Genomic DNA, 25,883 nt, shown 5'->3' with positions numbered 1-25,883 from the left:
ATTTTTAGAGCGAATAATTACACTTCATTGCTTTCTTTATACGTATTTTATTTAGAATTTTAAATTTCTCAAATTCTTATGCTATTATGAACAAGAGATACTTTAAAAAAAATAATGTAGGTGTTTTCGCGACATTAATAATATAATATAATAATACAGCATATTGCAATACAGGGTGATTGGAAATTCGACGTGATCCTTCAAAGGGGTTATACTAGAGGTCATTTGCAATAAATTAAGTCCAGTTAACCCTGTATATGGTTCGTAGAATAACATAATTCTTTGGAGCGCTGCGTATTTCCAAACTATACATAGCCAGAACGCAACCATAGGAAACTGCTCGTGTATACTTTGTAATGCTGTTTTTAAGTTTGTTATTACAATATATACACGAATTTTGCGTACTGATCGTGTATACTTTGTAACGCGGATGCTTGCTTCTCCGTTCCAAACTATACACGATCAGTACGCAAAATATAACTAAATATACCTACTACACCACTTACGCTTGAGCGAAATAATAAATATATAGGTAATCAAAGACTTGTTCAACTATATATCTATCTACTTTTATTCTTCTTGATTATTATTGATTCAGTAAAATATGGAATAAAAATATTATTAGGTAAGCTTAGGAAAATAAATAAGTAACAGATAAGGGTACCTATGGGTTAGGTTAGGTTCGTGTTTTTTTTAACTACACAAAAATAGGAGCCCCGCGAAGCGGGGCTTCGTCGCCTCGCAACCGTCTTCTTCTGGACTTATTAGATTCTTACATTTTAGCACTATTGTCAATAATAAGTCGTGCAGTATAGTCGGGAACGAAGACAAAAGCATCATCGATACAAAAAATATACGCAACATTACATACACATGCATCGTAATAATAGATTTAAAAACAGCAATACAATAATATAAACACGAGCAATGGAAAGACGCCGCGCTTACTCCGAAACATACACGATTAGTCCGCATGCGTACTGGCGCTGTATGTTTTGGAGCGCTATTCTTACTTACTTCACTACAAAGTATACGCGAGTATTTGCGTACTACTGTTGTATAGATTGGAAGAACTTTGTAAAAAAGTTATTTCCAAACTATACGTGATTAGTTTCACACCGTTGCGTGCTGGCCTTGTATAGTTTGGAAAGACGCTGGAGCGCTATAGCTGGAGTGTCTATTGTTATTATTGGCACATAATTTCAAATACTGGGAAATTTTTATATAATATGACCTCATTATATCCCTCGAATTGGATATAGGATTAAGGAAGAATATTTTTGTAATGAAGGAAATTTTACCATCCCAATAGTTTTATAATTATCGAATTTTATTAGGATGGATGGATGGATGTTACTCATTCAATCGACCTTTTTTAGTCACTGATATTTGGCATTTTACACAGATTGCATTCAGAAATGTGCATGCTCAATGGCTTACATTACTTTTAATTTTGAAAACTGTTAAGTTTTCGTTATGAGGTAGGTATATGTCTTCTTTTTCATTGCGTGATACATCGAGTGATATTAAAGCTTTCAATAGATTTTCTTATATGCTTCAAGTAATAGATAAGAAGTGAGTGTATAATAGGTATATTATAACTTTTATTTTGTATTTTTCAATAAATTACAGAGTAGTCGGATTGACAAAGTGATTCACTAAAGAGATCGTTTCAAATCTTCGTAGTACCCTAGCCAAAAAAGCCTTAAAAATTGTCTTAGCTTGTTAAAGGAATATGTGAACAAATTATATTCACAATGAGACCATTACTTACCGAGTCAAAGAGAAAAGTACAGGAAAAGTATATCCCAGTAGGTTTTATACTGTGCCGGAAAACTTACCTTTGAGCAATCAAGATTTGTTCTGAATTATATGACTCTTTTCCCCAATTAGAATTCAATATTTTCTTAATAGATTCATGTGAAACTTTATTTGTAAATTGGTACTTATAGGAAAAATTGTATGATATCGTGATTCGTGTTTTTCTAAGAGTATAAAAATAAAATTTGATACTTAAAACTAAATTTAAAATAACTTTTACCCTGCAGTTAGACATTAAAAGTAAAACCATTGAATATTTTTTTCGGGCTCATAACATTAATAAGTGTGTGCTAATACTTTAGACATTTTATGTATGTATTTACTACAAGCGGTCCGCCCCGGCTTCGCCCGTGGTACATATTTAAGTTTTCTCTACATAAAAACCATCCTCGTACTTCAAGGAATATAATAAAAAAAGAATTATCGAAATCGGTTCAGCCGTTCTCGAGTTATGCGCTTACCAACACATTTTGCGATTCATTTTTATATATAAGAAGATAATGGATCAAGAAAAAGGTGACTGAGATTCTTTGTTACAAACGTTATGATGAATAGCACCTGAAGAAGGTAATCGAGATACGCTGCAAAATTAATGGCACACCGGAGAAACTTTTCCATTTCCTGCATTCAATTTATAAAGTAGAATATCCAAGGTTTATTGATTAATTTTAAAATTCGTAACTCCTTGTCAGAAAAAGTTTTGAATTACGTTTATTTTACGATCAGCAGCAGCAGTAGTTATCAAGAATAAACGGTATATTTCCCTATATTATACACATACTAAGACGACAATCTTCTATTGAACGATCACAGAACTCATCGGGAACTCATTATGCTATATTAATCGATATGACTGTTCGTTAACCACAAGGTGACACATCTATTCTCTTCTCTCTTATATAAAAGTTAAAACCACACAAATACACTCAGTGTATCGACATATTAACTTGGATTTTATTTACGAGTTCTCGGAATAAATGCGAAAAGTTTAGCGATGAAAACTTAAAGCAAAATTGTTTCCCTCCGCTAAGATAAATCCAAGTAAAATTGGACTCAATATTTTCTAAAGCTTAATACATTTCGGCTTAGTGTCGTAGACCGTAGACGCTGTTTTTCAGAAAGACATGCTATAACCTTTTGTAATTTATTAAACGTTTCTTATAAAGATTTTAAGCTGTCTCTTTTTAATAAATAAGTAATTAATTATTAATTACAATTAATTAATAAGATTGTATCCTATTGCCTTCAGATGTACCTACCTAAATTAGAAAATATGAAATACGGACATAAAATATTTATCAGGGTGAGAAAAATAAACATACCATGAAATTAATAACATAAGTTAGATTAGTTTTCAAAATAAATAAATGACGTAAAAATGTCTCGTCAATTCGGCCCACGCGTAAACTTTTAAAGATCAAATATTGCGTTTCGTTTGATCAAAATATAAATACCAAAGTTAAAAAGTGACTAGTTATAAATTATAATATTATGTTGTCATATCAATTTTGATATTACACTGCAAACTGAAATCAGTACTAAGAATTTGTTTCTAACATCGACGCATAACCACAACAAGGCATCTATTACCACAGGGTTGTCAATTGCAGCATATCTCTGTGAATTCGATCTCGGTTGTGTGGTAACCCTACATGTGTGATGCATTTTTTGTTACGTTTTACATAAAATGTTATGCTCATAAATCACAGTTGCAACTAAAACAGTCACGCACGAGTTTTAAGCTCATGAGTGTATATAGGTCATTATATTATTCCCGTGCAAATAAGCTTTATGTAGTTTGTAGAGCGTTGATAACAAATATATTCTCATTTTTGTGATTGAAATATTATAATAACTTTCATGTTACCAATGAAACAAAACCAAAGTTTTAAAGTTATTTTTTAAATGACATTTTGTGGTTATGTGACCACACGATGTTTATGTGACAGTAGGTACTTACCTATTAAGAGTAACTAGCTTTCCGCCCGCGGCTTCGCCCGCGTTTTTATTATAATCGGATAAGTGGTTTAGGAGTACATTGAGGACAAACATTGTGACAGGAGATAAATTATATATATTAAGATTAGTAGGTACTTTATAGCCCAATTTAAAAATTAAGATTTACATCGTTTTCTAATTTTCTACATAAGGATTTAACTAAAACACGATTTTCTGAGAAAATCTAACATTTATTATTAATGATTTACTTAGATGGTATATTTTAAAAAGAGTAGTAAATGTTTATGATGCTACTACTAACGCTATGAAAATTCTACCTTTATTACCCATCGTAAAACAATATAATTATACGTGTTTTATGACTGAATACAAATTATATTTCATGGCTGCTAACATTCATTCTAAATTCATAGATGAAGTGTTTTGAATGATAAAATACCATTTAAATACCATTTTGTAATTAAGTACATCACCGCCAAGTATTTATTGATAAATGCTAAACAAACAAATTGAATTACATATTCCGACCGAATTGCCATAAATTATCATAATCCTGAAACATAAAATATTATGTATGTTGGGAACAAATTCAAATAAATATATTTGAATTTGTACCTAACATATTTGTTAGGTAAATAATATTAATATTACTATCTTCGAAGTGCTATGGTCCTTGGTATAAAAAATTGTTATTTAAAGAGATAAGAACAATGCTAGACTGCTCATATCGCTGTTTTAATTGTATTTTATTTCAATTGCAATAATGTAATTAATGCTTTTAAGGGAAGTATACAATTTTAAGTAGCACACAATATACTCAACGTTTTGTATATTTATAAACTATAAAAAGCTCATGTGGAACTTTTTATACATTTAATTATTTATTTATTTATATTATTTATTTATTTATATTAGTATACAGAATCTCATCCAAATACGTTCAGTACTACTAAGGGTGAAAGAGCAACACTCATCTCTCCACCTACACAAATTCCTAACATTTTGAAAGCGAATTATCAAACTGAAATTTACTTAACATTATTAATATTCTCGGTTGAAGCAATTAATACATTAAACACGAGAATAAAACAAGCATATATTTTAAACGAATACAAACAAAGCAGTAGAGACTTGTACGAGGTAGTTTGTCGTCCTAGTTCACCACAGTTCTGCGGTCGGGTTCCTTCAATCCACATTTACAGAGATACGTCATAAAATATTATTACAAAAACACACATATACAAAAGCAAGACTTACAAATTTAACATATTATACAAAAGCAATAAGCAATTTCTATTTGTAGATTACTATTTAAAGGAAATTAGAATTGAGAAATTTGAATGAAGTCGATTATAATTTTGAAATATAATTGATTCGATATTGAATAGTAAATTATAATTATTATTATGTTATGTTCTTTAATTATACTGAGAACACTCTAATCATTCGTAACCTATACCTAGGTACGAAGTTATTCAACAAAGCCGCGAAATTTTTTTTATGATCTTAAATAATCATGATGTCACTACAATTAAGATTTTAAGGTATTACTCAATACATTTTTAATTATTTTTAAGCACAGCTTTATTATGTTTTTATTTTTTTACATATTTCAGAGGCCCACAATCAACAAATGGAAAGTAATAGTAAAAAAGCAAAAAGGCTTATAAAAACACACAAATAATATTATGTTATAATTAACAAATAGCTTGGTCAAGTTAAAAGAATTGTTGCTGTATCAATTTTCAATAAAAGCGAGTATTTCTGTTACACTGTTATATGACAAAGAAAGAAAATACTCGGTTTTATTTGAAATCCAGTCCAACAATAAAGATTTATAGAACCGAAGTTTATAAAACAATAAGAATGGGGCTAGATTTTTATTTGGGATATTTAAAATGTTAGTTTGAAACGATCTGAAGTCGTAATACGATACAAAAATAAAAAAAATACTATAATTATTTTTTTAATTTTAAATATAGGTATCTTGGCTCCCGCTACCATGAATTATACTAGTTACACTAGTTCTGAAGTGATTAACCATAACATTTTTAAACGTAAGTCGTCCTTTAATAAATGTTGTGTATTAAGATAAAAAAAAAAACAACAATTGCCCTGTAAGTTTTCACACAGTGCAACAAATAAACTGAACACAAGTTTATACTCACACGACTTCTCCTCAGATCCATTCATAGACTCCGGGGCCTCCTCAATGCAACTCTGCTCATCAGGAAATTGGACGTGTTTCTTTACAGCGGATCGGTTCGGCTTTGACAGTACGGATGCTGAAGAAAACACAACTTTTAGTACTTCCGAATAAGAACTAAGTAGGAGCGAGGGATGTTGAGATATTAAATATTGCTGGAGACTATATTTTGTACGTAAATAATAACATTAACGAGTAAATAATTGACTAGGCCTAAAATCACAGTAGATTGTACTACGCACTCATTCGTTTGAAAATAAACATTATGATTATTTACTATTTTATATCTCTGTTCAGAATTGCTTAAGAAGCGTGATAAACTGTGCTATTGGCTGAATCAGTATAAATCCTTACGTTCCAACATTATTAAATCAATCAGTTGACGATACTTGAAGCGCATAATCCTGATTTTAAAACGGAATTATTTCAATTGTAACACAAAAGTGGCAGATCAAAGATAACATTAGCTGTACAAATAAGCGAAAGTAAAACTCCTCCCAAACCAATTAGGTTGTCAATTTAAGGAAATAAACGAACACCCCGACAGGGCTACGTATCACCCAATTTGTAGGGTCTTTGCAGTTGCTTCCTCAAAATTGGGTCGTGAGTCTACCGAAATCAAGCAATCCTACAACTTACATTCTGTCCCAAATTAAATTTGTAATTTATTCGGCGTGTGTGAATGTTTATTTTCGGCGTTAAATGTTAAATCGCCGCCTTTGTGACCGTCGGGAGGAATTACAATCCCTTGCCTTGAATAAATAATATCGTTCCGTGTCCTTAAAAAACTCACTTTGTTGTTTCTTCTTCCTATAAGTAATTTCTACAAACAAAACACCACTTTCCTTACATGGGAGTCCCTTTTTTTTCGGTGGGAAATTCATTCATAGATACCAACGGCCTCCCGGGGAAAAGGCCGTGATTTATATCGGATTCCTACCGACCAAAACCAAAAAAGGGAGCCACGACCACGAGTATGTAGAATTCGTCCGTGACCACATGGGAGTCCCTAGAAATGTATAAAAGTGCCACCTATGGCTCGTTTATACGAATTACCATTCCGCATCAAGGTACATCATTCAAATAGCAATAAAGGTACCTAGGTACCGCATGTAATCTTTATCGATTTCAACCCTCTGCAGGCATTTATACGCACCACATCACACCTATGATTGTGCATGCATTTATATATGACATACACACTAACTAGCATCAATTAAAATAACAAGGGTGGTAATTACACTGCATTTAATTCAGTTATAAATTTATTATTAATACGCTCCCTACCTGTAATTATTGGTTTAATTCTAATGAATACTTTGACTATGTTACTTCATTCAAACTAGATTACATGTATGAGTTTATGTGTTTTTTTAATTACTTTGATTATTTTTCCAAAGACTTCGTATGAATTTTAAAACCAAGGTTAAATTGCTATCAGTTTTAAATTTTTATATCAACGATTTCATATTAAAAAGTTAATTAACGGGAACCCTCGTACGAGAAAGCGTATTAACATTTACATAATATTTACATTTTCCTCAAAATTTTATCAAATTAAAACTTGGGAGTTTTACTGAAGTTTGCAAAAAAATGGGGTGATTTTTTTTAAATTATGCTAAAAGAATAACGACATTAAATGGTAACGTATTTTCTGTTTTCACACTTACTAATTTTTACAAAGAGTAGGCAGGTATGTTAACAATACTAATAATACCTACGAAGATACCACTCGTGCAACTTTACAATTCAAAAATGGGATGTTATTAAAGAAATAACTAAGCATCTTTGATGAAACTTTGATCACATTTAATAACGTAACTGTTCTGAATTATAATTGAAACCCAATTAAGATAGCCCATTAAAACTACGTACCTAATCAGTCAGGATCAGAATTTCAATAACATTTACTGCCAATTGATTCAAACCATCTTTGCCTAAGAGATAGTCCCTGCGAACCTTTAGATTCGTACCAAGTATCCAAACTAAATAAATCTCAAGCCAAGTGTTTGCAATGGACGTGGGCATTGACCAAACACGGTCAAATTGTCATTGTGTCAATCTATCCGATATATTTACCATCCTCGTGTGCTTGCAATTAATCGTAAGTAGGTACCTACTTAATTGTTTGGCGAACGATTTATTAATCTCATTTGGATTACGATTGGTCTGTAGGTAATTGCAGAGTTCTTATTACTTTTCATTTTATTTCATGCAGATATTCAACGATTGTCAGTAGGTGCTTAATTAATTTTATTTCACGTGCCTCGTACTTATATAATAATTATTGTGCAACTTTAATAATATCGTATTCAGATGATTCCTATGGAATCGTTTCTGTTGAAAATATCATTTTTTTTAACTTAATCTTTTAATACAATAAATTATGAAAAATAATGTTAGTTATGCAGCTAGACTTGTTTGGCGGTGGAATTATGCCTACCGCTAAAGAATGTAACAAAGGCCCGTAGGTTTTCAGCACAAATGTTTTGTTTTTACCTCCACGCATAGGATATACACTAATACCAGGATATATACAAGCAACGCACATAGTTTACTTGGGTGAGTGAGATCTAAGAACTCATTTACAGCTACACATAAAGCAAGAATTTAAACTGCATAATATATTGATCTTTTCTACATGGAAAAACATCAGAGAAAATAATTAGAAATACTATTTTATAAAAAATAAAAAAAGACGTGTGGCACTCGGGGACTGCCGCGGTAAAGCGATAGCATAGCATGCCCTCATGCCACACCTCCGTGTCCGTCGGAGTGTGGAGCGTGAGGTATTTTCGTTACGGAATTTCTGGATTCGGTCCCCGTGCTCATGGCTCGCGATAGAAGCTATGCAATAGCTTAAAAATAATATTTACAGCTATAAAAAGTTAAATATGATTACAATACCTAAACGTAAAGGCATGAACAATGTACGTGAAGCTGCATATTAGTTAACTGGCCGTTATACAAAGCAAACATCATTGAAAACGACAGGTAAATGTGATCACGGACGCTATTGTGTACCGTGATACGTTTTTAGACAGTCAAAATTTTGATGAGAATGCCTTTTATAGGCTTCACGAAATAACATTTATTTTTGCTGATGTATGATAACGGGGAATCTCTTTGTGACCTTTGTACCTTAAGTGGTTCATGTAATGGAATGGAGACTGAAAAGTTTTGCGGTTTGATTTATGTCTCGAAGATAGACTATCATATTTCGGTATTTGCAGCCGAATGGCTGTTATTTTTGTGCACAACGACGTTTCAGAATGCATTAATTTGCATTCTAAAATGTCAGCTATTTGAGAAATAGATTAGAAAATGGATTTATTTGACCTGTATTGATCTGTATTCAAATTGAAAGACTCATTTTTGGTGTTATGTCTTAAATAATACTATAATATAACTGGTGCAGGTAGAGTTCTGCTTACCTAATTGATGCAATATACCACTTTAAATAACTATGCTTGCAAGACTATGGCCCTAATCTGTAACAATCTCGAACTATATTTAACTCTAAGCGTCGATACATCCTCACAAGTTGCCAAGAGTTTGTGGCCATACTTGGTGTAGGGTTCCGTAGTTGTCAATTTAACTTGCGACCAATTTCAAAGGTATGCGCTTCAAGTTTATACAACTAGTATAGTTTAGAGGTTTTTGAATTGTTTAATAATGTAGGTTGGAAATAATTAGCGTGCTGAAGATTACGCATTATGTAGTTCACCGCTTTCGTTTTTTGTATACAAAATGGGTGAAAATTAAAACGTTATTGCGTTAGATTGTACAATGCACGCGCTCAATATATCCAATAACCAGTGATCTGTTACCCGTTTACATTTCACTCTGTGAAAAAGTTTAAATTTAATTTGAAAATGCAGATGATTTTAAATAGGTATTTCAATACTTACAATAGGATTTGTATAGCTTACTAGCAAACCGGGCGAACTCCGTTTTGCCACCAGAGACACCTTTTCTTTGCTATAAACCTCACGGAGCCAACTTTCCAACTTTCCAACGAATGCAAAACCGTGGAAATCGGTTCGTGCATTCTGGAGTTACAGCGTCAGGAAGGAAAACCCGACTTATTTTTATATAGTAGATTTAAACATATTATACACAAACAAGTAAGTAATATATTATAATTTATTTTATATATCACAGCAAAAACAAAGATTTCAAGTGCAACGGAAAAACAATTAATAATGATGGCGCAAATAAAATTTCCTTTAAAGCGACGTACGTTCTTTTGAAATTCCTTTTCAGTTAACTACGTAATATCTAAAATAATCTCTACATTTAAGTTTATCATATCATTTTCCTCACTCTTCTTAATTAAATCCTTTTTACTCCTAGCGACATCATTTCCTTATTATTCACCGTTTTAAATACGGACAATGCATTTGGCAGAAACCCTACAATTGCCCAATCTCCGCAAAATGTTCCTGGGTGGTGATGGTCGGTTACCAGTAGGGAAGGCCACCAACTCAGTTGCCTTTCATAAAAAATAGTACAAAAATATTAGGATGCTCACGTATAGTCCTAGTAGGTGCTTCAGAGAACTCTTCAGGGTCACAGCGGCTTGGCAGCGGGCGGGGAGCGGAACGACGGCGGCCGCTCGGAGCCGAGCTGGTTGTGGTGGTCTGCGGTGCTGTAGCTGTGTACTGCACAGTTGCCAGTTGCTACAAGCATAGGGGATTTATTAATATTTATATATACCTATTTTTATATATATACCTATATTTAAAACTAGCTGTGCTCTGCGGTTTTCCGGTTACCCGGATTGCTCCGCTCCTGTTGGTCTAAGCGTGATGAAAGCCTTATAGCCTTCTTCGATAAATGGGCTATCTAACACCGAAAGAATTTTTCAAATCGGAAAAGTAGTTCCTGAGATTAGCGCATTCAAACAAACAAACAAACTCTTCAGCTTTATAATAGTATCTTCTTCTTATATATAAAATTCTCGTGTCACAATGTTAGTCTGCATACTCCTCCGAAACGGGTGGACCGATTCTCATGAAATTTTCTGTGCATATCGGGTAAGTCTGAGAATCGGCCAACATCTATTTTTCATATGTACCACGGGCGAAGCCGGGGCGGACCGCTAGTATATATATAGATATAGATTATCGTGTCAAAATGTTAGTTACCATACTCGTGCTGATGATGATGTTTATACAGAGATAGAAAAAGTTTTATCATCAGACGGAATTACGGGAACCGCATCATTTGCATTACTAATTTCAATAACTATCTATGGTATACTAAAAGCTAAGGACCAATTTCATAGCTTCCTGATTTACTTCAGGTTAAGTGTAAAAAAATAAGGTTTGAATGAATATTTATGTCAAAGTGTCTTTCAGAGACATTATAAGCAAGCGGTGAAATCGGCCCTCGGTAAAGTATAAGTAGTTTTTCATGTTCATCTCATATGCCTATTTTTCCTGCTTTAGGTACAAATATGAAATACCTATAGGGAAGTTCTAAAACCGTAACGTATTTTTAAACTAGATCGAGACAACGTGTCTTAAATCTATTTCGTAACGGATTCTTAATAAATAAAACTGCCAGTTTTATCAGAGAACGTTGTTCAATTTTTATAATGCAATCTCTTAAATTTTAAGAAGATTACCTAATAAATAGTTAAATATATAGTGTTCTTAAATATGAATTCAAGTGACGTTTTCCACAGACATACATAATATAACACCACGAAGATAATGGCGCAAGCAGAACAAATAATTTTACGCTCGAGTGACATCTTTTCATTTCCTTCTATGAGGAACGGAGATAAGCGTTATGCTTTTTTATTGTTTGCAATCCGCTAATGGTTTAACCGGCTAGTAAGTTTGTATTGTACCTGCAGCCGCAGCTACGATGGTTAATAATCTGTATTGATAAATAATGGTGATGTGCTTATTTAATATTTATATTCTAGAGCTTAGATTACAAAATGGATAAAAAATAGATTTGTTTACCGGATTTGGTTTATGTTCTTTTTGTTTTGTTATAATCAATGTATCGACACCGATTACGATAGGTCTACGGCAAAAAAAAACAAAACTTAGATCATACTATATTTTATGAGGTTTCAAATAGGCAAATATGTCTAAAATAAAAAAACTACAACAGTTTTTCCTTTCAGTATTACATAAATAGTTATACATGCTTACTATCGGTTCGTACTACATTAAAAACTTATATTATAGTAATAGAGTACCTACCTATACAACCATTACCTATACGGGTCATAATATTACACCTATTACGTAATATTACGTAGGTATGTATCCATTATATAATTTCGAATCTTGTTACTCGATACAGGTGCTCATATTATCCTGTCAGTGGAATATTAATATAATACATGGGATTGAAGGCCGGGAAATTGGCTTGATCTTGACAAGTTGAGAGCACTATCTCAAACGCGTACCTAATGAAGCGGTAATAATCTGATACCTATTGGAACTAATTATACATAATGCGCATTTAGATAAGCATTTGCAATAATCGATCAGTAGCAACGATGTTAGGGAAATCATCTAGGTAAGAAAAGGCAATTATAGATATTATATTTAAGAACATTTGTTTAAGAGAAATGTCTTTTTTAATAGTGCCTTTTTAGGGAATCGTAAACGCGATTTATTCAATGTATTTATCGACTCTTCAACCACATTTTCTGCAGCGAGCCTGGGCACAGGCAGACTGAACTGGAACGTCAGATAATAATATAATGAATAAATCGCTTTTAAATCACGTTAGTAGGTACCTAATCTTTTATTTCTTAATACATACTTGCTAGTTGCTACTAATACATATTTACTATTTATGTACCAAATATTTAATATAACAAAATATTATCTCTATGATATACTTACTAGAATCACAATCGCGTTTTGAATTAGACAGACCTTCTTGAAAATCATATATTAATAACAAAGTAGAGCACGTATATCTGTTGATTGTACGCCCACTATCTCGTTCGTGCCCTATCTCCCATCCCATCGGATATGAAAGTGAAACATTAGGAAGTGCAATTCTATGTACAAATATGTGCCCAATAATAAAGCAAACTGTTGGCTGATCTCTATTGCTATTGACCAAATTACGAGTGACTATGTTAGTTCAGTTGAGTATATATATAACAAACGATACATTGCTTTAAGAAAATTGGGTGCAAAACGATTTTTCGAATAATAAGATACAATACACAATCATTGCAAAGAGCATTATTTTGGTACAATAACCGTAGGTACAAGTAACATAAACGAGAAAATCCATACAGTTTACACAGCAATATTGTAATAATTTGTAACGAAAAATGAAGGTCGGACGAGCCCTCGAAATCCCTGTCACTGCTATAAACTGTACACAAAGACTTAAATTGCGCCACAATACAATCGGCTCGGCCGCTAAGCCATTAGCACTAAGCCCTCTTGATGGCCACTGACATGCTAATCAATCAACTTTATGTGTTTTTGACGTGCGCCGATCGACGTAATAAAAGCGACCAATATGTTACCCTTTCGAAAAGTCGCTAGAGATATTTTGTGCCTGATTAACGGACGAGTAAGTTTGACCTGATTGCAAACAAGAGTACGCTACGAATCGAGAATCTCTGTTGTTATTGGAAACGTTGGTTATGGAAGTCAATTGTAAAAGTGTAGTGTGATATAGCGTTACAATTTTAGCCACATGCACTTGTTACAAAGGTTTCTTGTCTGTGTTATTATGTCCCTAATGTTACTTACTTTGTAGACTATAATATGGATAGCTTATGTGAGGGTGTTATAGCAACTTCGATAAAACATTAAGACAGTTCTTCGTATGATATGGATTATAGGATCAAACCTTAATTGAGGGAACACTGAATTCCATTAGAATTTTCTTCAAATTATGTTAATTTGAAGAATAGTAAAATATCATCTGCTTAGAAGAGTAAAATATCATCTTGGAATGAAAATTAATCAGTTAAAAGGAACTAAATTTAAACTGAATTCCAAATTAGGAGCAGATCAAATTCCGCGATAATTGAAAATAAGACACCGAATTGAAAGTACTTTTAAACTATGAGAATTTGATTTAATAATTTGTATACAGTTCTTCTTTATATATACTATAATTTATTTATTTCTTAATTTCATTTATATTTCACGCCATTTCATAAATTATGTTTTATTATATTTATATGAAGGCTTAACAATTTCCTAGAACTGAAGATTGATCTAAGGTTCTTAAAGCTACAATTAATTATTTCTCCGTAATTCACTTTAATTTGTTAGAGTATATTTTCTCACAAGGTTAAACAATAAGGTTATTTACTTTAATAATATCTTCTAAATTTATAGAAACATATTTTCTTATCCGTAATACAATTTTTAAGGAATAGTATATAAAATGATACGATTATTTATCTGTGTTATTATATTTTTTCCCTCACTAATTATTTAAGAGCTCAACATTTACTAATTATATGAAAGATATTTATAGAATATCACTTCATATCTGCTATACAATATATCATATCTGCTTTCATTATTTTAATAAAGTATCTTTAATATATTTTATATAATCACTACCTACTACGTATTTATACAAGTAAGTATTTGAGTATCATTTGCACTTGCTTTTATAACGTGGATTTTTACATTAGATACTAAAAAGTAAGGTCTTTGTTAATACAAATATAGAGAAATGGGTTTGATTCCTGTAAAAAAAACAAAAAAAATCACAGTGACTATTAATTATTTGACTTATGACAAGCCCCCCTAGACAAGTGGCTTTCTATTAGCGTAAAGTTCAATAGAATAGATTATGAATGTATGAGATTGACGTTTGATTACGATAACGACGACGATTGATTACGTCAATCTCATACATTCATAATCTATTCTATTGAACTTTACGCTAATAGAAAGCCACTTGTCTAGGGGGGGCTGGTCTTATATAAGTCGTTCAGTAAATGTAAAACTAGCCCCATAGCGTAAAGGGACATCATATTATATTAAAAGTTGTAAATTAATTACTAACTTCCCAATTTTCAGACGTCGGAGCCTTTATTAGCTATTACATTTCTTAAAAATCTGCTTTCCCAGTATTTCACGCGAATAATAACTAGTAGCTTGGCTTTACAAAGGTTTTTTAGCAACACAATTTCTGACGGAATTATCCCATCATCATTAAAGACCTGAGACTATTTTCATATTATTCTAGCAAATAACAACAGAGATAATTAATGTTTATCTTGTATTAAAAACATGTTTTTCTTTTATATTTTATTTATTTCTCGATCATAAAATCGTTTTATTTATAAGCAAGGCAAGTGCATCAATTGGTAAGACTTTTATCGTCAATCCACGCTAAGTTATTGCCAACAAGAAATTGAATAAATGCAGTTTTTCCGATATTGCGGTTTAAATATTGGATTGCATTAAACTTTTACTTCAACATGCAAACTAATCCGGTTTATCATATTTCAAATACTAGGAAACTTTACCGTAAATATTTATTTGAAATCGTGATATTTAAAAATTATTAGCTTTATTATATCATTTTTTTATGTCTGAGCAAGCAAAGGGGAACGTGGGCCACCTGATGTTAAATGGTCACTATCAACAAAAAAAATGGTCACTATCATCTTTATAAACACTTGTAACATTGTGTTACAGGTTTTTAAAGACAAATAAGCTCTTTTCTCAAGGCCTAATTGTTGTGTAGATAAAATATACATACAAATAGCCTATTGTACACTGTGTTAAGAAACAAATAAACGATAATATGGTACATAAAGCCATACACACTCGTACAAAATCGATTTTTTTAATAGTGTATAAGTTTGGTAATTGCTTCCTATCAAGAAAGACATTAAACACAATATATTATATATCTATCTTTTTATTTTCTAAGCTACCGTACAGATGCATTTAAAATTAATATTATAGTTATGACCGCCGCTATCAGGAAGTTTATCGGATTCATTATACTAAAAATAGCTTTTAAATAGCTACATTTTCTTTGTTCTATAAATAAAATTATTTACAAACATATAACATTCTATACTCATTAGTGTTTTGATCAATTAACTGAATTAATATCAAACCAGTAAATTACTATACCTATAATTAGATTGATACAAGAAAGGGGTAAATCTATATAATTAATGTGCTACTGTACATCTTTAAACCCTAAATAACAGAGAATTTTTACCTTTACCTAAAACGCAGTTAATTTGCCATTCTGTTAGAATAGAAATTTATGTTTGGTCGTCTGAATGGCAATTAATTTTCATTTGCCATAACATACGCATCCGTTGCTGATGGACCACTCTGAGAATCTACGATTAACGTTGACCTCACTGATTAATCCCTACGCAGTCAGATTGGAATTATGGCCATGGTTTATGTTAGTAAATAACTCGATTATACACCCCAGTAATTCGACATGTAAATCCATACTAACACGATTATTGCGAAAATTACGCTGCCTATCTGTTATGTTTTGATTCATGGACTGGGTTAAGACGTGGACTTTGATCGGAACAGTATTAAAAGATAGGAGAAAAGAAATCGTTTTGAAGCAATAGGTAATCGTGACAATTATCAATATAGACAACAACCTTTAAAGATTGTGTCAGACGTTTTAATTTACTCAACTGTTTAAAATCTGTTCAAATCTATTCTTCACCATAGTACAAATAAAATCGCATCTATTGTTGTCCTTCTTTTAAGGCTATTATATTTTTACACGTCCTTCGTCTATGGAAAATCGTGATTTAATATTTCATTTATTTACAATTTAATTTTAAAAATCTTATTCACGAAAATGCTTAAAGTTCGAGCCTGTAAAACGTAGGAAGTAGGTAAAGGTAAACAAATAACCACGCACAATAATTCAAATTAAATGAACATAAAATTATGTGTCATATTATGTAAAAATTTATTATTTAGATCATAATAGGAGTAACCTATGAAAGAACCTATTACCTACAAAAATAACATCATACAGAAACAAATTTGACCAGTTATATCAACTTACCCGATCAGAATAATCAAACGCAGCGGTGCCTCGTCCATCAATGTACTCTTGGAACTGCGAGATCACACAGACTAGCGCGTAGATCTGCAAACAAAAAGAAATATTAGCCCAGTAATGAATATTCATAGCGTGTAAGAAGCATCAATCATTTAAAATGGCAAGAGTTCTCTAGAGGGTTATAAACTTGGTTAATTTGTTCGCGTGTATCTGCTCTATATCACAGTGCATAGTATTTGCGTAAGATTCGTTTCATTTATTTTATTCATCTTTTATCTCCGGTAGTCTGGTAGAGATCGTAACAGGCCGTTTATACGCCTTTTTAAACTGACTACGATAGAAGGTCAGTTATGTTTTTCGAGATTACAAATACCTAACAGAGGAAACAAGGAAAAAATATTTTGATTTGATGGTTCTCAAATATTAATTACTAACTGAATGTTTTTTTTTGTTCAATCTCAAGATAATTATCTAAATTATTCGAAAAAAAATATTTGTCCTACAAAATCTATGGTTTGATCAAAGAGTCCCCCTTTCCAATGTGTATCGATAACGAGGTCATCATAAATGATTACTAACCAGCAGATTTTTTTATTTTCACTTATTTAATACTTATATAATTCAACAGACATATTGTCCTACAAATTGCGTAAAAAAATAAATATTTGAGAACCGTCAAATCAAAAATTTTTGTGCTTGTTACCTCTGTAAGCTACCATAATCGAGAGTTTCGTACATGAAATTATTGGGCATCTCATCAAAATAAAGCTACTCACGAAAAATTTTCTTGATAGTAATCACTTGCAAAAATGGGCGATGGATCCCGGACTACTATAACTGGACTGTTTTTGACATACCTCGTCATAATCATCAGAATTGTGGTTATGACAAAAAAGGGAATCTACATAAATCTTACATAAATAGTCAGTTTTTTTATGTAAAAGATAATAATATTTGTTTTTATTAATATTAATTAATTAGAGTTTTTATTAGAGTTTTTACTCTAATTAATTAATATCTAATAACTCTAATTAATTAAATATATGGGCGTATTTATTAACGCCTACCCAAGATGAGATACCGTACTACAAGAATTTCGATAATTTTTTTCTTAAACCTACACAGAAATGCCGAGCTGTTTTAATAAGTCGACTAAAGGAATAGATTCAATGTTCATATACGTCGCAAAGGTTTTTTTATAGAGGTCTGTCCAAATAAAGTGGCGCGCTAGTCCCAAAGGGTATTTTTATGTTGGGATGATATCTTACGCAACATCAGCTGCAGTGTTTTAGCAATATTAAAAAGGTTTATAAAGGTCTAATATTAAATTTAATGTTCCCTCCATAATGAACTTTTGAACTAATTTAAATTTTAAAAGAAATTAGCCAGTACAATTTTTGCCCGTCCAAATTATTTTTAAGTAAAGTTGTTCAAGCGCTTTTGAATCATTTTAAAATTATTTTTAAGCGGTTCAGAGTTCGTTTCAGCTGAAAGGAGTTTGGTGAAAAGTTTATAAATGCCAAAAAACGTATTTATAGCTGGAGGGTAATGGAGATATAATGTTTATATATAAAACGAACTTTAGGGTACTTAGCTCGCATACATATTTTTTGTGGTGTTTCAAAATATTACATTTTTTGCTTGAATTTAAACGAGACTTTTTTATCGCAGGAAAATGTAAATTAGAATCAATTTAGGAAGAAAATCAGTTCAAATACCAAGTGCAACAATATTTACGAAAAAAGAACTACCAAAATTGTATGCTAAAATATATAGCATCATACTTAGGTATTATATCGCTGAATTACACATTTTTTCTGATATTCAACTTTGCTTGCCAAAACAGATAACACGTAGTTTTTATTACAGACAATAGATGTCACACTTTGATGTGAAACCTATGAAATGGATAGGATTTTTTATCAAAAAATCAGAAAGCTGGTTCTTCCTGAAATCTTTACTTCTTCATTATATTATCGTATACTAGCTTTCCAATCGCGGCTTCGCACGCGTTATCTAAAGTAATCAAATGATGTACGTACCTACTAAAATCGTCCTGTTAAATAGCTCTATCTTAAAAAATCCGCTTCAAAATCCGTGGCATAGCAGACATAGGGACTAAGAGACAGCGACAACGATATTATAGATAGCTAAACTAATATTATAAAGCTGAAGAGTTTATTTGTTTGCTTGTTTGAACGCGCTAATCTCGGAAACTACTGGTCCGTTTTCAAAAATTATTTCGATGTTAGATAGCCCATTTATCGAGGAAGGCTATATAATATCATCACGAAGATCAATAGGAGCGGAGTCGATAGTTATATGACTGTTCTCGTTAACAAAAGTACCAGCCACTACAGGTTATAATCATTCAATAAACCATTATGTTTGGGCTCAGGAGTGGGGTTAATGTCACAGGCAAGCCACTCAATATGCGATAGGGTTAGTTTTGGCCAAGTGGTGTTTATCATACTATCCACTTGGCACGGAACGATCAGTTTTAATATTTTGCGGACAAACACGTGGCTTTGTAGCTAACCTCGCACCAGATGGTGTCAGTTTCCTAAATACTAGTACTATTGTGTACGTACAATAGCGTAATGTACGTACGTACTAAGCTATGATGACATTTGGTTTAAGCACGAATAGTCACAAAGATTTTGTGTTCCGACGTGAAATATGTACTCTTTACGTGTTTAAATCTTGCCTAACTATATAAGCTTGTTTTAACGTACCTAATACTTGATTTTAATTTAGTTCGATTTTTCTATATACTTAGTCTTTGCTATAACCCTACATTATACATAACTAAGCCACTTACAGGAGGGGTTTTTAGGTAGCTATACAAGGTTCATAATATGAATTTATAAACATTCTCTGAATGAATTCAAGTATTGAATTGCCTACTTCCGTATCGTTGTCCTTTTGAAGAGTAAGTACATATATCTCGATGAGTAACTAAGTTATATTTGTTGAATATTTTATTGGTTTTATAATACTTGAGAAAATTTATAAAATGATTTTAGGTACCTGACGTGATTTAGGCGATCAAGTAATCGCCTAAATCACGTCAGGTAAAATCGGTCTATGATGGCGTTGTGTGAAATATGTGGATATTTATAATTATGTATACCCAAGCTATATATTGTATATAGATGTTCAGAATCGCTGATGCTTGCCAATTGAATTGAATGCTGCTAGAAATTTATCACTCTTATGAAAGTGTCGTTGCATGAATTGCGAGAATACTATATTATGCAATTGCATGTTAGTTCACTGTCTCGTGACAAATTTTACACATCAATGAATGTATCAGCAATATGGGACAGAATGATGCTCTAACATTATTTTTGAAATAGTTACATTACTTATTTTACAGTACAAAATAACTCCGTCACAATATAAAACCAACGTTATAAATCCAAGTAAACATTTGCACATTTAATTGGCATTTAGCTTAAAATAATTAGTTGTGATACATCACATAATAGCTGAATTGTGATAGAAGCAAAACATTAATTACCACTGAAACAATTCACTCTTACGTATAGTAGTTCTATTAATCACAGTTGGACACTCCACTTAATTTTTTCTTCAGCCTTCATAGTTTGCTGAGCCCTTTGAAACCTACAGATTTGTTAAATTCTAATACGTGTGCTATATTGCAGAATTTTCTAAATAAATTACAATTTCTTTAGTTATGTTTAATGTTTTTCTTAAGCTAAAGTCAACGAAACTTGGAGTAAGGATGATTTAATTAAATATTTTTATTTTACTACCTTCTCCCGCTCGTTTACTGAAAATAAGTTTTCCACAACCAAACATTTCTTATGAATGGCAAGATTCCGTTTTCACTCGAGAATGCACTAAGCGTTTTCATCATCCTGCTAATATTATAAATGCGAACGTTTGTGAGGATGGATGTATGTGTTAATTGTGTATGAATAGGTGTGTATGTTTGTTACTCTTTCACGCAAATACTACTGAACCGATTACATTGAAATGAAGCACACATATACTTGGATTAACACATAGGGGCGGGTTTTTCTTAGAAAACGCTGGCGAAATCGCGGGCGGAAAGCTATTTCAGTATATAATGGTAAGCAAAATAAAACAAAACCGTAAGCATGTGTATTTGGATTAATTGTTTTGTTTCCACTCCGTTATCCAACTTAGCCTTTGGATGATGGATAATGGAACATGCGACTCACAACCGTGAGACGAGTGACGATCAAACATCGACCTTTCCTTTGTGAAGTTAAACGTGTTTTGATAGTTTGCGTTTTTAGGCTGGCCGCGAGTTCCAAATGGTGTTAAAATCAATAGGGTAAGTGGATTGGTTGTTTGTGCTTTTGAGTATTGTTTGCTTTCAATGCCTTTGGGTATGTCATGAATAAGATTTTTTTTCAGGAATGAAGAAAAATGTTTAGCTTTACTCTGCCAAGCATATAGAAATACAGCGGTTTTAGTTTTCTTAATTAGTCAATGTTAACCACGAAAACACGTGGTCTTGCCTCTGCCTCTCTACTTTGTTGCCCTTTGAATAATTTTCAGAAAATAAATTAAATTATTTCACTTTTAAAAGCCAACGTAATCTTTTGCACCTACACTTAAAATACAAGACCTTTACCATCGCGAGGTTAATAATTGAATACGCCGAAGCGTTTAGACCGAACAGCTACCACACGAAGAATAAAGAAGAGCCATTAATATCCGAATCAATTCAGTTCACGTTTCAATTGTTTCTACATATCGTCTATTCAGCTACCGATAGCGTGTAATATAGAAGAACATTCACTATGGACCCTAAACATAATGGGCAGTGTTGGGCGAGTAGAGACCATCAGAATTGTATAGAGGGCCTAAATGTCTGTGATCGGCCGTCATTGTAGATGTTTATTCATAATCGCCGTAAAGGCGGCCAACGTCGACGAGCATTTGTTGGGCCAACGCTGCCCACTGTATAGAGGGCCCCTTATGATTTCCATTCACGCGGGCGTCCAATAACCGATGCCAATAACAGAATGTCGAGTTTCTTGTTTCTTATGAAGTTCTTAGAGGTCGATCAGAAGTGAATAGCAATTATATTCTACGATGTATATCGTAGGTTGTAATGTACCTATCAATACCTACCTAACAATAGTATTTCTGTCCTTCAGATGAAAGGTATCACGTGTATCACACCAGGATTATATTAAAATTAAAAGATATATGATCGTCCATCACAAGTATCTAGATATAACCTCAAAGAGATAAAAGTTTTCCTAACTCTCCGACTTGAATAAAATCGTAGGCGACAAAAGTACTTGTAAATATCATTTTACATTGAGCTTCGAATAAATAATTCTTAATGAATGTTTTCGCGGGTTTATTGCTCATCCTGAGCAAGCTGTTAAATTTTTACAGCCCTTGAAGACATTTAGCGTTTTATGATGTCGCCAACACCTGTAATATGTTACATTCAGTATTCAGGTAAACAGCTATTTAGTATGTTTATAAATAACTAGGTACCTTAACATTAAAAATGGTTTCAAGAGTATAAAAAATATGGGTAATAAGTTTATGATAGAAAAAAAATTAGAAAAGGCTGAGATTCGTTAAGAAAACTCCAAGCGAGGTGTTTAAGGATTTTTTTGTTGAACTCGGGTCAAAAAAATTCTAACGCAATTTTGTCCGCGAATCCAGTCTATTTTTAAAATGCATTAAACATTAAAAAGGACAGAATACTTAAACATTTGCACAGTTGCGTCGCAATTTTACACTGAATGTCATCTGCAAATAAGATAGAACAATTGTCCAAAAATTATGACGGAGCGTTTTACAATCCGAGAGACTATTTCGGTGGTATTCGTTAGTAGATTCTATTTCTGCATAAATTATGAGCCTTTGTCCCCTAAACGAGGAGTCTGTATTTAATGGAAATCTAGTAGTCAACGATAAAATCGTAGGCAAGTGATGAACGTAGCCAGTAATTGCCGTGCCTATACACCGATACACGATAGCGCACGGAATTCGCAATGACGATGTCAATGTAAACCTATTATAAATTATTTGGAGTAACCAAATCGATATCTTCAAAAAGCCTTAGTTAATTTGTTACTTTTCCTTCCTTGGACTGCATTGCGAGGGTAGGGCGAACGATTTATATTATACTGAAAATAATCTTAAAAGTTTATTATTAGACATCACATGGTCATGAAGTTTAAATTTAATTTCCCAACTACATGTTTAATGTTTATTTATGTATATCTGCCAAAACTTGTCTCTAAAACCAATTTAACATTCTTATTAAAAAGTATATCCTCATAAAAAATACGATTCATATAACAAAACATTTTTCATTATGAAATGCATTAAGAAAAATAGGGGTACAATATCGCCCCAGAGACATGGCAAAGATTGTCTCAGCTCCTTGATTTATCTCATCACGGTTATTAATATAAAATAAAAATAGCAATTTTTGCTGCTTTTCCCGAGCGCTTAACAAATTGCTCCACTTAATAGCTTGCGCCATATCACAATAATTAAGGCGGGAAACTGAATTTCGCGCCACGTTACTGTCAATGTTATTTTTTTTTATGGTAAAGAATACCATGACCCAATTTTTTGTTTGATTTTACGGTGGGATTGTAAATATTTAAATGAAAGATTAATGAAGGCAACTTGTAACGTGTCGCATACATTTTAAATTATGGTAATCTCTAATGTATAAGCCAAGGATTATAAACAAAAATAAACAGGTACGAGGAGGCCGTTAGTATCTATAGAAGGGTGTCTTTTTTCATTTAACGAATAGGTAATGCAAAATAAAAAAATATGATATGCGATCGTGAAATAAATTTCGTAATAAGGCCTTCATTCAAGGCTGGGCTGTCAAAATGACGTTTTTATTTATTCATGTTTGGGCAAAGTGAGAACCTCGAATTTTATAATTACTGCCGTCAATATAAAGCAATACTGATATTTATTTAAGTTAGAATGTGAAGTTTTATCCGTCCTAGTCCCTTTTTCCACAACGGAGTACCTACCCGATTAATAATAAATTGTATTTTTGGGATCGATACTTCAATTTTCTCAGAGGGTTAGTTAGTTACTCTTAAAAAAAATGTGTGCGTGTACTAGAGTACACACGTAAGAAGTGAAACTTCTTTATGACCTTATTTTTCAAAAAATAATTTACTATCTACAGTAATATTATAAAGAGGAAAACTTTGTTTGTTTGTTTGTTTGATTGATTGTAATGAATAGGCTCATAAACTACTGGACCGATTTTAAAAATTCTTTCACCATTCGAAAGCTACATTATCCACGAGTAATATAGGCTATAATATATTATCACGCTAAGACCAACAGGAGCATAGCCACGCGGGTGAAACCGCGCGGCACAGCTTGTATACAATATTACAGAAATACGTTAGTCTAACACGCTCGTCGTTTCGCTCCTTGCTACCTATTTAAATATTTACACCAGCCGCTGCTGCAACTCGCTCGCTTCGCTCGCTCGGCTCGTGCGGTAGTTCAAAAATCAAAAGTTAACCTAAGATGCTCGTCGCTTTGCTCCTCGCTACCTATTTAAATATTTACACCGGCCGCTACTGCAACTCGCTCGCTTCGCTCGCTCGGCTCGTGCGGTAGTTCAAAAGTTAACCTAAGATGCTCGTCGCTTCGCTCCTCGCTACCTATTTGAATATTTACGCCGGCCACTGCCGCGACTCGCTCGCTTCGCTCGCTCAGCTCGTGCGGTAGTTCAAAAGACCAAGGGAGACGCCAAAAAATTCGAGTTATATAGAGTTTTCAACTTATAAAGGATTTCGACTTAGGCGGATTTTGATTGGACATAAAGAGTTTGAGGTTTATTCTTATAAATTATATTGAATTCACAAAATCATAATTGAACACCAATCAAGCAAACACGTGTTAACGTGAGTCATAGATTTATTATCGTATACTCCTAAAATGTTTTCTAAGAAACAATACTGTACTTACATTGTCGGCAAGTTCTTAAAGGCGGTAACTTATTTTTGTTCGAACAATAGAGGTAATAAATATAAATTCCTAATGTCGAAATCTCGAAACAGTCAGAAATTAATGACGCACATAGTATATACATATTATGACAGAGGTTAAGCTTAAATAACTTGAAAAATAAATAACATGATCTCGCCCACGTGTTGGTGTTTTAAAAAATTCAATCAAAAACTGAGGTTAACTTTAAATACAATTTTAGAAAAATAAATACCACAATCAACATTCAAGTATTAGAAAAAATTGATACCATAATTCCACCCACGTGTTAGTGTATTGAAAAATACAATCAAAAAGTGAGGTTAATCATAAATAACTTAGAAAAATAAATACCATTATTACACCTAAGTATTAGAAAAATAGATGTAATTACTTATTTACTTTTTTTAGAAATTCACTGGAATTAGAATTAAAACAAACCCTTTGATTTTGCTGATCACTTTAATATAACATGTATAATGTATATAGTCACGAGTACGGCGTAACGCAAAAATGTCACGAGTACGGCGTAACGCAAAAATGTCACGCGCGCGGCGTAACGCAAAAATGTTACACAAAATTTTTGTCCACCCCCGATAAAGAAGTTTCACTTCAAAAACCGTATACCTATGAAACACATAATTTTAGCAGTAAAACGTCTTTGATACATATACATTCGTATTCAGAGGTTCTCAAAAAAGGAATGTAATAAGCTTGTGTTTCTTCATTCCACCATTACTTCTTATTACCCAAACAGATTTGGATATATGGGGATGTTAGAATGTTGCTCTGTTGAATGAAATTATGATGTGAGCTACTTATCTGCCTTTTTTTAAATTTTGTTGGTTTCTTGTGCCCAAAA

At 32.5% G+C, this 25,883-nt stretch overlaps 1 protein-coding gene across 1 annotated transcript in view; it reads right to left on the bottom strand.

Moving 5' to 3' along the window:
- Positions 1–25,883, bottom strand: part of LOC149910996 (uncharacterized) — a 47,970-nt gene that overhangs the window by 709 nt on the left and 21,378 nt on the right. The window contains exons 6-8 of the mRNA XM_090119087.1: positions 17,021–17,104; positions 10,521–10,668; positions 5,949–6,065 (exon numbers count right to left, since the gene is read on the bottom strand). Coding sequence (XP_089975213.1) covers positions 5,949–6,065; positions 10,521–10,668; positions 17,021–17,104 — 349 coding nt within the window. The remainder of the gene's footprint in view (positions 1–5,948; positions 6,066–10,520; positions 10,669–17,020; positions 17,105–25,883) is intronic.

Source organism: Colias eurytheme, chromosome 1 (genome assembly GCF_061535395.1).
Source record: "Colias eurytheme isolate Ceu_HAF_F1 chromosome 1, ilColEury1 Martin Lab GWU primary, whole genome shotgun sequence".
In the NCBI taxonomy this organism is placed as follows: domain Eukaryota; kingdom Metazoa; phylum Arthropoda; class Insecta; order Lepidoptera; family Pieridae; genus Colias; species Colias eurytheme.
Note: the sequence above shows the minus strand (reverse complement) of the source record. Positions and strands in the feature narration are given on the sequence as shown.